Source organism: Drosophila novamexicana, unplaced genomic scaffold (assembly GCF_003285875.2).
Source record: "Drosophila novamexicana strain 15010-1031.04,08,12 unplaced genomic scaffold, DnovRS2.1 tig00000870-arrow-arrow-pilon, whole genome shotgun sequence".
Classification (NCBI taxonomy): domain Eukaryota; kingdom Metazoa; phylum Arthropoda; class Insecta; order Diptera; family Drosophilidae; genus Drosophila; species Drosophila novamexicana.
The window spans coordinates 1,948,624-1,962,873 of record NW_020824830.1 but is presented as its reverse complement, the minus strand read 5'-3'; the positions used below and the strand labels follow the sequence as shown (position 1 = coordinate 1,962,873).

At 40.1% G+C, this 14,250-nt stretch overlaps 3 protein-coding genes across 5 annotated transcripts in view; 1 reads left to right on the top strand and 2 right to left on the bottom strand.

The window, feature by feature from the left end:
* The window catches only part of LOC115764731 (serine-rich adhesin for platelets), a 36,168-nt gene extending 31,724 nt beyond the window's left edge, over positions 1-4,444 (bottom strand). Inside the window, exon 1 of the mRNA XM_030707942.1 lies at positions 4,328-4,444. The gene's annotated coding sequence lies outside the window, so the exon portion shown is untranslated. The remainder of the gene's footprint in view (positions 1-4,327) is intronic.
* Positions 4,445-6,592: 2,148 nt separating this feature from the next.
* LOC115764649 (ubiquitin-like domain-containing CTD phosphatase 1) lies at positions 6,593-7,894 on the top strand. Its single transcript, XM_030707827.1, has 3 exons — positions 6,593-6,704; positions 6,809-6,981; positions 7,033-7,894. Exons 2-3 carry the CDS (start codon positions 6,816-6,818, stop codon positions 7,833-7,835), a joined length of 969 nt encoding a protein of 322 aa, XP_030563687.1. The 5' UTR covers positions 6,593-6,704; positions 6,809-6,815; the 3' UTR covers positions 7,836-7,894.
* On the bottom strand, positions 7,861-13,641 carry LOC115764648. 3 transcript variants are annotated; one of them, XM_030707826.1, is made up of 9 exons: positions 13,587-13,632; positions 13,054-13,202; positions 11,362-11,745; positions 11,096-11,285; positions 10,660-10,897; positions 10,394-10,574; positions 9,183-9,396; positions 8,928-9,125; positions 7,861-8,867 (listed from the first exon to the last, which is right to left on the bottom strand). In XM_030707826.1, exons 2-9 carry the CDS (start codon positions 13,136-13,138, stop codon positions 7,919-7,921), a joined length of 2,439 nt encoding a protein of 812 aa, XP_030563686.1. In that variant the 5' UTR covers positions 13,139-13,202; positions 13,587-13,632; the 3' UTR covers positions 7,861-7,918. The 3 variants fall into 3 exon arrangements, with proteins under 3 accessions (XP_030563686.1, XP_030563685.1, XP_030563683.1); XM_030707825.1 differs by having other exon boundaries at positions 13,573-13,614; XM_030707823.1 differs by having other exon boundaries at positions 13,054-13,641.
* Positions 13,642-14,250: the final 609 nt, after the last annotated feature.

Sequence of the window (14,250 nt, the reverse complement as noted above, 5' to 3'; positions counted from 1 at the left end):
TCGAAAGTGTTGCCAAGAGTGAAAGATGCAACACTGATTCAGCTGCAGATACATTTGTAGCTGCATCTGTATCTGCAGCTGTATCTGTAGTTCACTGGCGTGTTTCGCTCAGCGCCTGCGCAAATAAATTCGATTTGATTGTGAGCTTTTTCCTTGGTTTTGATTTTGTTTGTTGTTTAATATTCAATTTTATGCGCATACACTGACAGCAGCGTTAGCATTGTAAATAAATGAAAGAAACAAAAAAAACGCAACTGAAATTGTTTTACAGTGGCGTCTCTTGCAATTAAGAACGCTTTCATTTTTCACTTTTCTTCTTGTGCCCCGTGCATTTTCTCATTCAAGCCGAAAAACGAAAAACTTTTACTGAATATAATTGAATTAAAATCAGCACACATAAAGATTTGTGCACGCAGATCTTAAAAGCGCCTCAACTGTAGCTATACAATACGTATATATAGCTTGCTATTAAAAACTAAATCTTTTTAAGGTGAAGTTTTCCATGCCCAAAATTTGTATTGTTAGTTTTGAATTAAATGTATGTATCCGAACTGCGCGGAACAATTTTTCAACTAATTTAAAAGACAGGCATCAAATGTGTTTTCTGCCTCAAAATCTTCAAGTGTGTGAGCTGTTTTCAAAAATAGAATTCAAAATGCCGGTATTTTGGGTTACATTTTGTTGTGCGGTGCGTGTGAGTCTAAAGTATTTTAAATATTTTTATGTGGCGACTTTGGGGCGCAGATTTTCAAATCAATGCAATTGAGAATTTTTCCATCAGTCGCATAAATTCCAAGCCGTTGCCGAAGCTGATAAGCCTCAAGACGCAATCGCAGCCATAACAATAATGAGGGTCAGCCTGGAGCTGCTCACAAGAGTTTTCCCTCAATTATTTACAATTTCATATTGATTTGTAGGCAGCGCCCCATTTCTTTTGTGTGCGGCATTGGAGGGGATGTGCAACGGCAGGAGGAGGAGGTGGGGAGGAGGAGGGAGGGTGCACTTTGATTATCAGTCGACGCATAATTAAGCGCAAGCCCCCGCTTTGACCTCGACTCAAAGCTGAGGGTTGAGCTGATGTAACAGAAGCGAACATCGGATATGCCAAGCGGGTGTTGCCCGCGCTGCACGCGTTTTGCATGCGTTTATAGTCGCTTGCGCAAGAGTCGCACGCAAGGTGTGGTTTGTAGAAAGTGTCACACATTTTTGGCATAAATAAGCTAATTTTATGTGGGCAGCGAAATATTTTACTTCAAATTGTTTACTGATATTAATGAAAAACAACAACATTTGCTCATTTCTCGTTTTATCTGTCAATGGGTTGGGGTGGGGTGAGGTGGGGTGGAGGGGCAGGTGCAGAGCTTAAATTATTTTGATTAATTTGTAGTCGTCTTTTGTTGTATTTCCCCTTTTCGTTGTTGGCAATTAATTGTTATGCGTTTTTAATGCCACTTCGATACAATAAAACCAAAAAGGTGTATCTTATATAAACCCTTTATATATACAGGTAAATCACATGTTTGCACTTTGCACTTAAAACTTTTGCTGCGTTTTGAAATTTTAGCGTTTTGTTTGAATCTTATTTCAACGTTACTTTTGTTTCTGCTGTGCAAAAAAAAAATTGTATATATATTTTATATACATATATGTGTACATAAAAAAAAAAAAACAAAACTTTCTCCAGCGCTTGTCGTGCAAACTTGACGCACAGAAAGAAACAAGAAAAACAAATAAAGAAAAAACCATTTTTGTATGGTAAAAAAAAAGAAAAGAAATGTACAACAAGCAGATGATTTACAGCATAAATAATGAAATGGTCATTGTGGGCTTTGAGTTATTTGCCAAAGAGTCAGCGAGACACGACCACAAAAAGAGAAGAAACAACAACAACAACAACAGCAACAACAAGTGTGAGACAGGAAATTGAACTCTGCTAGAAAATAACACCAAATATTTGCGCTATCCAGGGCAGCGTCTGGTTCGATTCACGGATATATTAACTGCAACTATCTGGTACTGATTAGCTCGACCCCCTGCTAACATATCTTATCTGACTGAAGTCGATCACGTTTTTGCTCTATCAAATTTCTCAAAAAAAAAAAAGATGCACAGTTTAACATGTTCGTTCGAATAGATAAAATAAAAAAGCGCGACTTTAAACGCTGCGTAGGAAAACACAAAAAATATTTTACAAAGTCAATTCATGACAGACAGAAATTGCATTTGAGCCTTGAATTATGTAAACAAAAAAACAACACAATGTAAATATTTAATAAACAATGAAGAAAAAAAGACAAAAGTGCGTGAGTTGAAAATGTTTGGTTGCAAAAAAAAAAAGTAAAAAGCTGCGCCGTTTTAATGTGCATAATTATTTTGAGCTGAGCTCATTTCAAATTTGACTGCGTAACTTTTGGGCCTGCCCCACTCCTCCCCCTCCCCCTTTACTATTGCCCACCCCCCTTTTCCTTCAGCACAACAAAGTAATCAACGTTAGTCAAATTTGATTTGAAAAAGTTCGTGTCAAAATGCAGTTTTTCGTTTTTTTTTTTATAAGTTTAAAATTATTTGAAAACAAATGATTTTCAACTGAAAATATAAGCTTTATGCATATATCTATAGATATATGTGTGTGTATCGTAAAAGAAATTTAAATGCAAATTTGTAAATATTTGTTTTTGTTTTTGGCAGCGAACACGTTTTGTGAAAGCGTCTGCTACTTAAATACATGTTGTATTTGTTGTTCACTCGCCACCAAATAGTTAATAGTAGTATATGGCTTATTGTTGTTGTTGTGATTGCGCGCCGGACTATCCATCAATGTTGAGCAGCCCGATGATTGGCTGGTCGCATCGAGATCTTTCGCACTAGAAAAACACGTTTCAGTAGCAAATTTTTCATTGCCCGCTTTTGACATTTTCCACGGCTTGACAATTTTCGGAAAACACACACATACATTTGAGCCAAGGGGCCACCGGCTTTCAATGGAATTTTCCTCATCGAGTTAATGTTGTTGCTCCCGAAGCTATTGTCGTTGCAACGTTTCATTCATTCATAAGTAATTGCAATAGTTACGTGGGTTTTGCCTGGCTTGGGTCAATTGTGCCTATCGCTGGCATAGCTGCCACATGCCGAGCACATGAGCGCCGGTGGCAAAGGTCAAACATCTTAAGACACAAAAGCAGTGAAAAGATATTGAAAGCACTTTTAAGACAAATATTTTTTTGGATGGAATTCGTGGCCGATAAAGAACTTTCAATTAACATTTTATGTTAATTATAAACATTTTGTTTTTTGGCAATAATTTAACGGAGATAAATTTTTTTGTTTTGGCAAAAGTGAAAGTAATAATTAAGAAAATTAGAAGACAACAAAATAGCCTCATCACAGTTTTAAACGCATTATGCGTTCATATATTTATACTCAACTTTTTGTTTAACATCATTTAATTGTTGAGAAAATTCAATTTCAAGTAGTTTTATGTGCTTTTTTAAGGGTTTGTAATATCCATTCAATTATTTATAAGAACTTCTGCTGAAATTGAAGTTTTCTATTTGACGGAACGAACTCTATGAAACGTAATTGCTGATTCCATGTAATAAATTATGTTGGATTTGATTCATTTATATTGGGGCTATCGTTAACATTGAAATACTTTCTAATACCCTCTAATCTATCAGCTACTTCTTAACGTAAGCCCGAATTACAGCAAAATGCTTTTATACCCGTTCTCATGGGAATTTTATATTTGCAATTGTTTATCTGTGTTTGTTTATTTATGTGCACAATTAGTGAAAAGCAACTAAAGTGCGGATTTGTTAACTTGAATTATTTGTTATTTTTATCTTTGCGAATAATATCGAATGACAAGTACAGAGGGTATTTTAACTATGTTATAAAAAAAGAGTATATATATATTCTTGATCTGTATCAACAGCCAAGCCGATATACGACTGTTTGTTTATATGCAAACTTCGAAGAAATATTCATAAAACTATGTAGAGGCTAGTCTTAACGTTGATCCATTGAAAATTAAGTTAAGTTATGGAACTAATGCAATAATATAGCTAATTAACGAGCTCTAAATTCAAATGTTTCATAAAGATCAGGCTGATTTTATGAAAACCGATCTATCATATCCTGAGTTTTTGCATGTTTTTCAAAATGTGTTCATATATAACATATATCTACATGAAAGGGTATTCAATCTTCGACGTGCCGTTGGCTTGCCCATTTCCGTTGACATATTTAAACAGTATTTTGAAGTTGAAATAAATAACGTAAGTGTAGGTTGTATATTTTAATATAAAAAAAAAAACGTTCAACTTACCGGCTGGGTGTTTATGCAAACTGGCAGAAATTTTTTTTTTTTGCAAAAAATGCACAAAAAAATCCAAAGTTTTACAGCGTCAGCTTTGGCAACGCAAAAATGCGCCAGGCAGGTATTAATTATCCAAGAAATTCTAGACGTGCAGTGTATGAATGTAGCGTAGTGTATGTGTGTGGACGAGTATGCTCGCTTTGTTGTTTTGTTGTTTTGAAATGAAATGTGAAACCGGCAGCCCGAGCACGTTATGGGTGCTAAGAATATTGTTGCCAGCAGACTTTGATTATTGTGAGCTTGCAGTCAGAACCTATAAAAGACTGCATGAACTTTGTGCCAAAGTTGGCCAACAACAGTTGGGCCCAATTGTATTAAACACGTTAGCTGGCTAACTCGTTTCGAAGCTGGCGAAATGAATCCAAAGGCTCTGCTCGATAGTTTGCAATTTGTTGTTGCTGTCGCTGACGTGAATTGTTGTTGTATTTAACACACGGCGCGTTGCAGTTTATTGTTGTTGGTGTTGTTGTTGTTGTTGTTGTTGTTGCTGCGGTTTTGGCTGACTGAAAGACGACGTCGGCGGCGACGGCGGCGGTGGCGTCGACGGCGGGGGCTGCCAGGGGAGTTCCGGTATCCGTATCGGTATCGTTTACAATGCGTTTAAAGTCATCTTTTTCTTGGTAAAAACTTTAGTATTATTGTTGCTGCTGTGGCCGGTTTTCGTTTACTTAGAATTCGTTGTGGACTTTAAGTTTGAATAAATGAAAAAAAAAAACAGCGAAGTAAACAAATTCATATCAGGTATCACTTGCACATTCTTCTTCTTGAAAGCTTATATTATTTGCTTGTTAATTTGATTCGTTGTTGTTGTTGTAATTGTTGTTGCTGTCGATTTTTCTCGATTTTGTGTGTTTGTTTTTTATCTCGTTTAGAAAGTGGGTTAATTAAACGGCGCGTCTTGGCTACGCTTTATGCAAATTATATCTCGTATGCACAGGTATCGCGCATGTTTGAACTTGTTAGATACGTGATTTATTTCGATTTGTTTTTGCAAATATCAACTTCATTCAACTTTGTAATCTTGCGTTGCTTTATCTCTCTCTCTCTCTCTTTCTCTCACTTTGTTCGCTCCTTTCAGTTCGCAACTTCGTTTTATACAACTTGATATTCCGCTTGAGACGTTTGCACTTCTTCGCGTTTCACTCGCAACTGAATGGAAGCCAAACGATCAACCAAAGTGCGACCCGAGATACCGAGAGACGATCAAGCTGCAGAAGTGGCTTCGTGTTTTTACGCGCACAGGTACGAATCATTCGAAGTCGGCTTTCAACAACGAAACAGCAGCCGAAAGAGCAAGTCAAAGTAAGCTTGCAGCTCTTTTAACGGTTTTCTTTTGTTACACACGCTCTCTGGAGCGTATATCAAAGTTGCCAAGTCTGCCAACAACCTAAGAGAGCAAGAAGCGAAGAGCAAAAGCGAAAAGCGATCGTTGGGGGCTGCATTCAATTTAAACTGGTGTGACCATAATATCATAGTGAATAAATACTAGATAGGGTGTGCAACAAAACAAACGAAAGTGTTTGTTAACCGAAAAATACTAACTGAGCTAAGCCAAGAAATTAGTTCATTATTTATAAATAAAAATAGAAAAGTAACATTTGTAAAGAATATATCTTGCAGAAGTTTATTATAGTAAAAAAAGACTTACTACCTTTATTTTATTTGATCTTTATACTGTAAAATATATTTTGTGCATTGTTGTCTATATTGTTGTTTTGTATTATTATATATTTATAGTGTCAAATACACATATTAAATATTCTTTGTTTAATTTAATAAGATACGGGTTTCTTGATAATATAGGAACCATTTATCGATTTAAATAATATATTTTCGTGTCTTTACAGGCTCACACAGATACTAGCATAATGTTAGACTGCTTGAATATATCTAATATTTTACTTTGTGAACTCAATATTTATTAATTTTTCATTCTCCGCGTTCTTAAAATGTGAATTTGTATTTAAAAAGACAGAATCAAACCGAAATGCAAAATCAAAAATTTTTTATGTTCTTAACACCCATATTATTAATTCAAAAAGTATCAGTTAGTTTGCTATCAGCTGTTTCCCATCGATAACTGGCTTACAGTGTTGGGTAAACTTGGCAATAAACGCATAGTTCAATTTGCATCTTTCATGTGTTATCGATAAATAATGAACAATGGTACGAAATTAACTAGTTCATCATTAGTTTCCGTACAAACTCAAGTTTTTGAACCAATGTTTTATATGCTGACGCGCAAATAAATTTAGTGGAATATGAATTATTATACTTTTCTTTTAATAAAACGAAATCGAATTGTTTAAGCAGCAACCTAAACAAAGTACGTATATGGAAGTAAAGATGGCGTATTTCAAAATTTATAATTTCTTTGCTCGGCTGTTTATTTTCTCTCTCGATCTGTACAAAAAACACAATTTATTGCAGTGGCAAAATGACTGACATAAAGGAAATCGTTGTTGTTCTGAAATGGAGTGGCAAGGAGTACCCATTGTCTGACCTGACGGATCAGGACACTGTCGAGGTGCTGCGCCACGAAATCTTTCTCAAAACACAGGTGCGACCGGAGCGTCAGAAACTATTGAATCTGAAACACAAAGGTAAACAGCAACGCCCCAAGAGAATCCCAAAATTAATCTGCGGATTTGTAGGCAAACCGGCCGCCGACAACGTTAAACTATGTGCACTGGAGTTGAAACCGAATTTTAAGCTCATGATGGTTGGCTCCACAGAGGCGGACATTGAAGATGCATGCAGTCTGCCCGAGGACATCGGCGAGGTGATTGACGACTTCGATGATGCCGAGGAACGGGAGGATTCCGTGGAGAATTCCGCAGTGTATTTGGCCAAAGTGCAGCGTCGAGTGCGTGATTATAAAATCGCAGAGATATCGCCACCACGTGAGGGCAAACACCTGCTTGTCCTAGATATAGACTACACATTATTTGACCATCGGTCACCCGCTGAGCAGGGCACGGAACTGATGCGGCCCTTTTTACACGAGTTTCTGACCTCCGCATATGAGAACTATGACATTGTCATTTGGTCCGCCACCAGTATGCGCTGGATTGAGGAGAAAATGCGCTTGCTAGGCGTCGATACCAACGACAACTATAAAATAATGTTTTACCTCGACTCGAATGCCATGATCTCAGTGCACGTGCCGGAGCGCGGCGTGGTGGATGTGAAGCCATTGGGCGTTATCTGGGGCCTGTATAAGCAGTACAGCTCCAGGAACACCATCATGTTCGATGATATAAGACGCAACTTTATGATGAATCCGAAGTCGGGACTCAAGATACGTCCCTTTCGGCAGGCCCACTTGAACCGCGCGAAGGACAAGGAGCTGTTGAAACTATCCTCGTATCTGCGCCAGATTGCCTTGTATTGTAAAGATTTTAATTTACTGAATCATCGTAAGTGGGAGCACTATGATCCCAAGAAAAATTCTTAAAGCTGTTTTCAGCCTGATTATATGTACTATAAGATTCGCTTAATTTTATTCAATTAAAATTATTTTAAACTCAATTAAGACAACTAGAGCGTGTATCCGCCTTGATCTGCCCAGTGTACGCGTCTAGCCTCCAGGTATTCCTCGTGCAAGCGTCGACGTTCCTCCTCCAGCTTCGCCAGGCGGCGGTAACGCTGCAGCATCATGCCGCAGCCGAAAAGCAGTGCCACCTGACATATCAGCCAGAGTATGAAGAGCGCAATCAGCAGACTCTGATTGATGCATATGTTATCCAGATGCAACTGATCATCAATGCCAGCTATGAGCAGGACCCCGCGCTCTCCATACAAGTAGCTATTGCTATTTGTTTGATCCGGTCCGTGTACCCGAAGATTATAGTTGAGAGGAAGCTCTACTTGCGCGCTTATATTGGCCGTTGAGGCAGTTGTATTGTTCAATTCAGCCGGAAGCACATCCATAACAGTTGATATATATACTGGATTCTGTATCCTGAGCTGTTCCAGCTGGCGCTCTGCTTGCTCCGCTTGCCGCTTGTGTCGCTGCCAGAGGCCGCCGGACAGATGGACACAATTTGTGGGCGCACAACGTTCCACACAAAAGCGTATTTTCACATCAAAGTTAACATTGGCCGTGCCTGAGAATTTGAAAGCATGGAAGCGTGCGCGGAGCATGCTGCGGGAAGTCGTGCGTACACGCTCCAGCGCTGGAAATACGCTAGCATCGGTGGGACAGCCCTGCTCGTCTATGAGCAGCACATAGTTCTGATTATCCTGTGACTTGGCCACCAGCGAGGTGGCGCGAAAGTCCGGCAAGGGTGCCAACTGCAGTTCGAGATGCTCGCCCAGCTGCTCCTTACTGTACTCGGCCACAATTTGCAGCTCCAAATTCTGGCCAATCTGCACGTCACTCGTCTCATGCTGCTGCGAGAGGTCGACTATTTGAAGTGTGATCTGCGGGTGCGGATGGGGCCCCGTGCTGCTGTTGTAGTGCACCACGCCCTCCTGCGGAAACATGCTGCGAGAGTTGGATTGTTTAAAGGGTGTCAACGAATGGGTATTCGCTATAAGCACTTACTGTTCTGCATACTCCAGAGAGGACTCCAACGCAATAGCACTGGGCACATGCTCCGTGGCATCCGCATTGCTATCCCGCACATCTGAGCCAAGCGCGGTCGTCGCGTTGTTCAGGATGCAGCCGACCTTGATGAGACGATCGCCTTGGGTTTGCACATTCGCATTGTTTTGTATGACCACCAGGGCGGATATGAAGGTTCTGCGAGGGGTTCCCTTTAGTTCACATTTTAACTATATGTTTCGACTGTTCGCCTACCTGTGATAGGAATGTGTCATTTCGTAGGCGCGCAGAACTCCGCATCGGTTCTCCTTCGCCTCGCTGCCAATCTCCAGGCGCAGCACCAAACTCTCGTTGCCAGTTCCGCTCACCTGGCACTCCTTCGAATGCATGCTGGCGTACATTTTGCCTGTAAACGAGTCCTTCGGCTTGTACCGGACGGTCATCTCATCGCGGGTGCAGAAGACCTGCACTGTGTTGTGGGAAAGACAGTAGAAAGATATAGATAAATATTTAAGCACCAGCAGATATTATGTAGTCTTAACGACATTTTTGGCTCATGGAAGAAGACACTTCAGCTCAAAGTAAATTATTGCTTTAACAAGATGACAAGCTCAATTAGCAAGAGTCGAGTATGCCAGACTAGGAGACACCCTCAACCCAACGCCAAGCTTTCGCTCTATACACACCTCCTATGAGAAAAGCATTCTTGAATATCTCTATTAAGAAACCTTTACTTTAAAAAATGCGATTAGTTTACAATTTTGTATAGTCTTGGGAACGTATCTAAACACTGAAATATTCTTAAGCTGGGTTTACTATACGAGAACCTACAAACCATATGGTATATGTTTTGAGTTATGCTAAAAACATCAAATTTTAAAATTTATATATATCGATGGATAAATTATCGAAGATATATCTACTTATTATCGAAGATATAGGAAAAATTATATACGCTGAGTTTGTTACATGAGTGTAGTCTATATCATCTCTATCCAAAAGCCGTCCTAATAATATTTAAGTTCGAGAAGAAAAACTTTGTTTTTTCCTGATCTTAACATATATATCGGACAGCTTAAATAGGAACCATCGCTCAGAACTGAAGTGCTTGTATGAAACAAATTTTCTTAAAGATATCTTGATTAAATCTGCCATATCATATAGATCTATCGTAACATCAGTTTTTATATGAAATATTCTTTGTTTTTCCAGATATTTCTAACCAAACTTTTGCTCCCAACACACGAACAAAATCCAATCAACATCAGGATACTGCAGAGAAAATTTTATCGGTGATAAAGTTTTTAATTCAATATCCCCTAATAAGCCATATCTTCTGCGTGAATATAGGCTTCTTTTGCCTGGCTTTTCAAGATTTCTTAAGTTTCAACATATGTCTCCAACGATTTTTAATATTCGACAAACCCTATGGGGGCCCATTCTCTTGTGCATTAGTATTAACTCACCATCTAGACATTTGACGCGTCGCATGTAAACGGAATTGTCGCGGAGCTTGAGGCTGCGCGGGCCGAGCGAGACGATGTCCTCGGAGTGCAGCAGGCACTCGGAGCGTGTCAGCTGATTGAGATAATAGAAGGAGATGCCCTGGCAGTGGAACTTGGACTCGTGTGTGCAAAGCGCCTGGCACTGTAATACAAAAAGGTCATCAATCAATTGGTAAATCGATTGGAATCATAATGCGCGACTGCTCAAGCGCTACAACGGGGCGCACCTCTTTCTGGGTTAGGCCCAAATATTTGGCTTCCGCGTAGATGAAGCTGCTGTTGGCGTACAATTCGTACGAGCAATTGTCGCTTTGAATGGGTCGCTCGTGGCACTGGTTCTCCATGTACTCCTCTGCGTAGGGCGCCGCCCGAAAGGCTTCCGGTTGTATGGATTTGTCCTTGTCGCTCAGCGTGCAGCGGCCAAAAGTGACATGGGCCTGCGGCGAGTGTTCCTCATTGCGAAACCTGCGGGCGAGCGGGTGGAGAGAAGATGTGTTGAGAAGGTTGCCAGCTGATGGTTCTGGACGAGTTACAAATGTATCTCGCAATGATTTATGACTTCACTCAGAGTGATATCATAATCCAGTGGAAACGGTTCGCGCATTAAAAATGCATAACAAAGGCAATTAATTTAAGCAAAAACAGCTACAAACTGTCAATTACCGCTCACGATTGTTCCGATACGATGGGGCGAACGAGGCGGACAGGCATTTGAATTGGGATTCGAAGAAACATCTTTCGGCGCACTCACGACGCGTGACCAGCGTCGAAATGGTCTTTTTACCATGAAACACCAGACTGTTGCCCGGAATTTTAGTCAGCGCCCAGAGGCGACCTTTGCACGTATCGGGCACTGCAAACCAAAAATGAGAACAATAACCAAAATTTAACCAAGGTCAGGAACGCCCCCGCCAAACGCAAATACGAACCGCGCAAACAGCTCTTCTCGTAGAACATGGCCTCGGCATCGGCCACCAGGGGCAGCTCGTCCGTAATGGGCAAGTAGCGCGAGTTGCGCTCAAAATATGAGTAGCCGTAGCACTCATTGGTGTCCAGCAGATGCACATAGGCAATGCAGTCCGGATCCTCATTGCAACTGCGCCAGCAGAGCTGGCTGGCCGGCTGCTCGTCCGGCACGCGCACGGCGTAGTCCAGGCCGTAGTCGTCGCTGCGTCGATCCCGATCTTTGAAATTGCTGGCGATCGGTGGCGCGTAAATCAAATTCCGTTCGCTAAGGTAATCGATGGGCGGTCGAAATCCGACAATTTTCTGCAACTGCAGCTGATGCAGCGGACACTTGAGCAGCAGCGCATCTGGAGAAATGAGAAAACAGTTTAGTAGCAGCTTGAGTCTCAGAGGCTGCGCTTCACTGAGAAGCGCACATTCCACAAATTGTTGAGCACTCCAAGTTCGAATGAATCGACATAAGATTGTGCATATCAATAACGCGGCCAGCGAGAACGTGACACAAATTGTGCAGGTTTATACCTGGTGCTCGTTGTATTGATCATCGATGCGAATAATTTGAGATATCTATGCATAACCTAGTCATTAGGCATCCATTTAAATAAAAATATATATAATATATACATATATAGTACGTATATAGTCTGCGAAAAGATACTCTAGTAACTGAATAACAGCTCTCTTGCATGATTTTTATCAATGTTAAGCGACTGGCACTTTTTCCCTTAACTCATTTTCTTAGGTATTGCAGGGATTTTCTCAATTTTATTTTTAATCAATTATTTTTAATTTATTAGCTTGCCTAGCTAATATCTTATGTAATCAGTCGAACAATAGTTAATACCAGTCGCGCAAACAACAAACATTCCATTGCAAAATCGGATTCGCTCTCAGTCACAACTTGAAAGTCGCACTTATCTACTCTCTCACTTGCTCTCGTTAGCTTTTCTCTCTTTCTAGCACTTGGCTGTAAATTGATCTTTGCTATTTTGTTTTTTTTTTTCTCCCTCAAATACAATCAGCTTTTCAGTTTACTATGTAATGCAAATTTCAAGTGTAATAATGATTTAATTGACGCATCACGTCAGCTAAGTTAACTAAAATATTTTCGAATAATATATGGCTTGACTTGGAAATACCCTGTACCCAAGGTGTAGAGTAACCTGCAAGCGTGTCAACTAATTGCCTTCGTCTATCTTATTGTAGGTGTAATTCACCCTTGGGGTCAATTTTGCAGGGTATTGCTGCTATTCCAAATTTTCTTACTTTTTTGGGGGACCAAGAAACTATTGTCAGAGTAGCATAAATAGAATACATTTTTTATTTGCAACATATTCCTGATTATTGTTTTAATAGCAAATTTTACAAATAAATGTGCCTGACCTGAAGATACTTTGTACTATGTTAAATGTTTTTAAATATGTATAAAAATGGGGGTAAAATTTGTCATGACATACGAAATGATGTCAAGATCTTATCATCTTTTGCTACACATTTATTTTAGTCCATTATTTATATTTCTATGTGTACAGGGTATCATTTGCATATTATGTAGAAGCACATATGCAAATGCATATGCATATTTCCGGCTATTGGCTTAGGAAACATCGCCAATTTGCTGTGTCCGCACTTTTGGGCCAAAATGTAGAGCTTACCACTTGTGTTTTGTTGCAGCATGAACAATATTATTGTGAATAATAATTTGCATTGCCAATGCGTTTTCCAATCTGATTTAGGCATTTTTTGTTTTGTTTGGTCTGTTGCTGTTGTTATTGCATTGCAAAATGTTATTGATAGGCATAAACTTTAAATAAAACCGAAATTAATGTGGGCATAAAACAGAAAAACATTCAGTGCCAGATTTTGCTTGTTGGCCCGACAATATTTTGCTGGTTATGTTTGAAACAATTTTACACTTTCAATTTTGTTGTTAGCATGCACACGCACGCGTCCGGAGGGCAAATTGCATTTCGTTCAGGACTGAAAAATGCAGCTATTTACATTGGCAAATATATATATATATATAGCCTGGAGTCGGGCACTTTGTCCTGAATATATCAATTAGCCAAATTAAGACCGGATTGCACAAGCGAAGCTTCAATTATATGTATATTTTTTTTTTTGTTTTCATATTTTTTTGATGATTATTCATGAAAAAACTTTGTTTGTCGCACATTTATTTTCGTACTTCCATTAAACAAATGCACTTTGCACGCGTTTTTAAACGCACGTCAGACGAGCGCGACTTTCGACATGCAAATAGCAAAGGCTGCGGCTGCGGCTGACTCTGAGGCTGCGACTGAGGCCGAGTTGAGCACTTCTCCCAGCCAGGTAGATACTCACTCACACACATGGAAGCTACCTTTGCTGCATGTGCATGTATGCGTATATGATAGCCAGCCAGGTAGATACTCACTCACACACATGGAAGCTACCTTTGCTGCATGTGCATGTATGCGTATATGATATGAATGCTTCGATCGAGCGTCGACGTCGCGGCTAACCGAGCGTATGAGAAATTTCATGTCAACGTCGACTGCTGATTAGATCGTTGCTCGGCTGTGTCCACAGCGAGTCGCAACCGAATTGCTTGCTGGCTCGCTTACAATGTGCAATAAACAAAAGTATTTAACGCACACGCCGAGCGCTGAGGGCGTTGCCGGGCTGGGCTGAGGCCGTGCGTAGCTCGTGGTTCAGGTAGTGTGCCCCTGTGTATCTATGCCTATCTATCTATCTATCTGTCTCGTGAGCGCATCTAGCCATGCATGTAGCTTACTTTCCGTGTATCTTTTGACTGTTTGCGCAGTTGTGTGCCAGCATCGTTGACATTGTTGTGTTGTTGTAATTGTTTT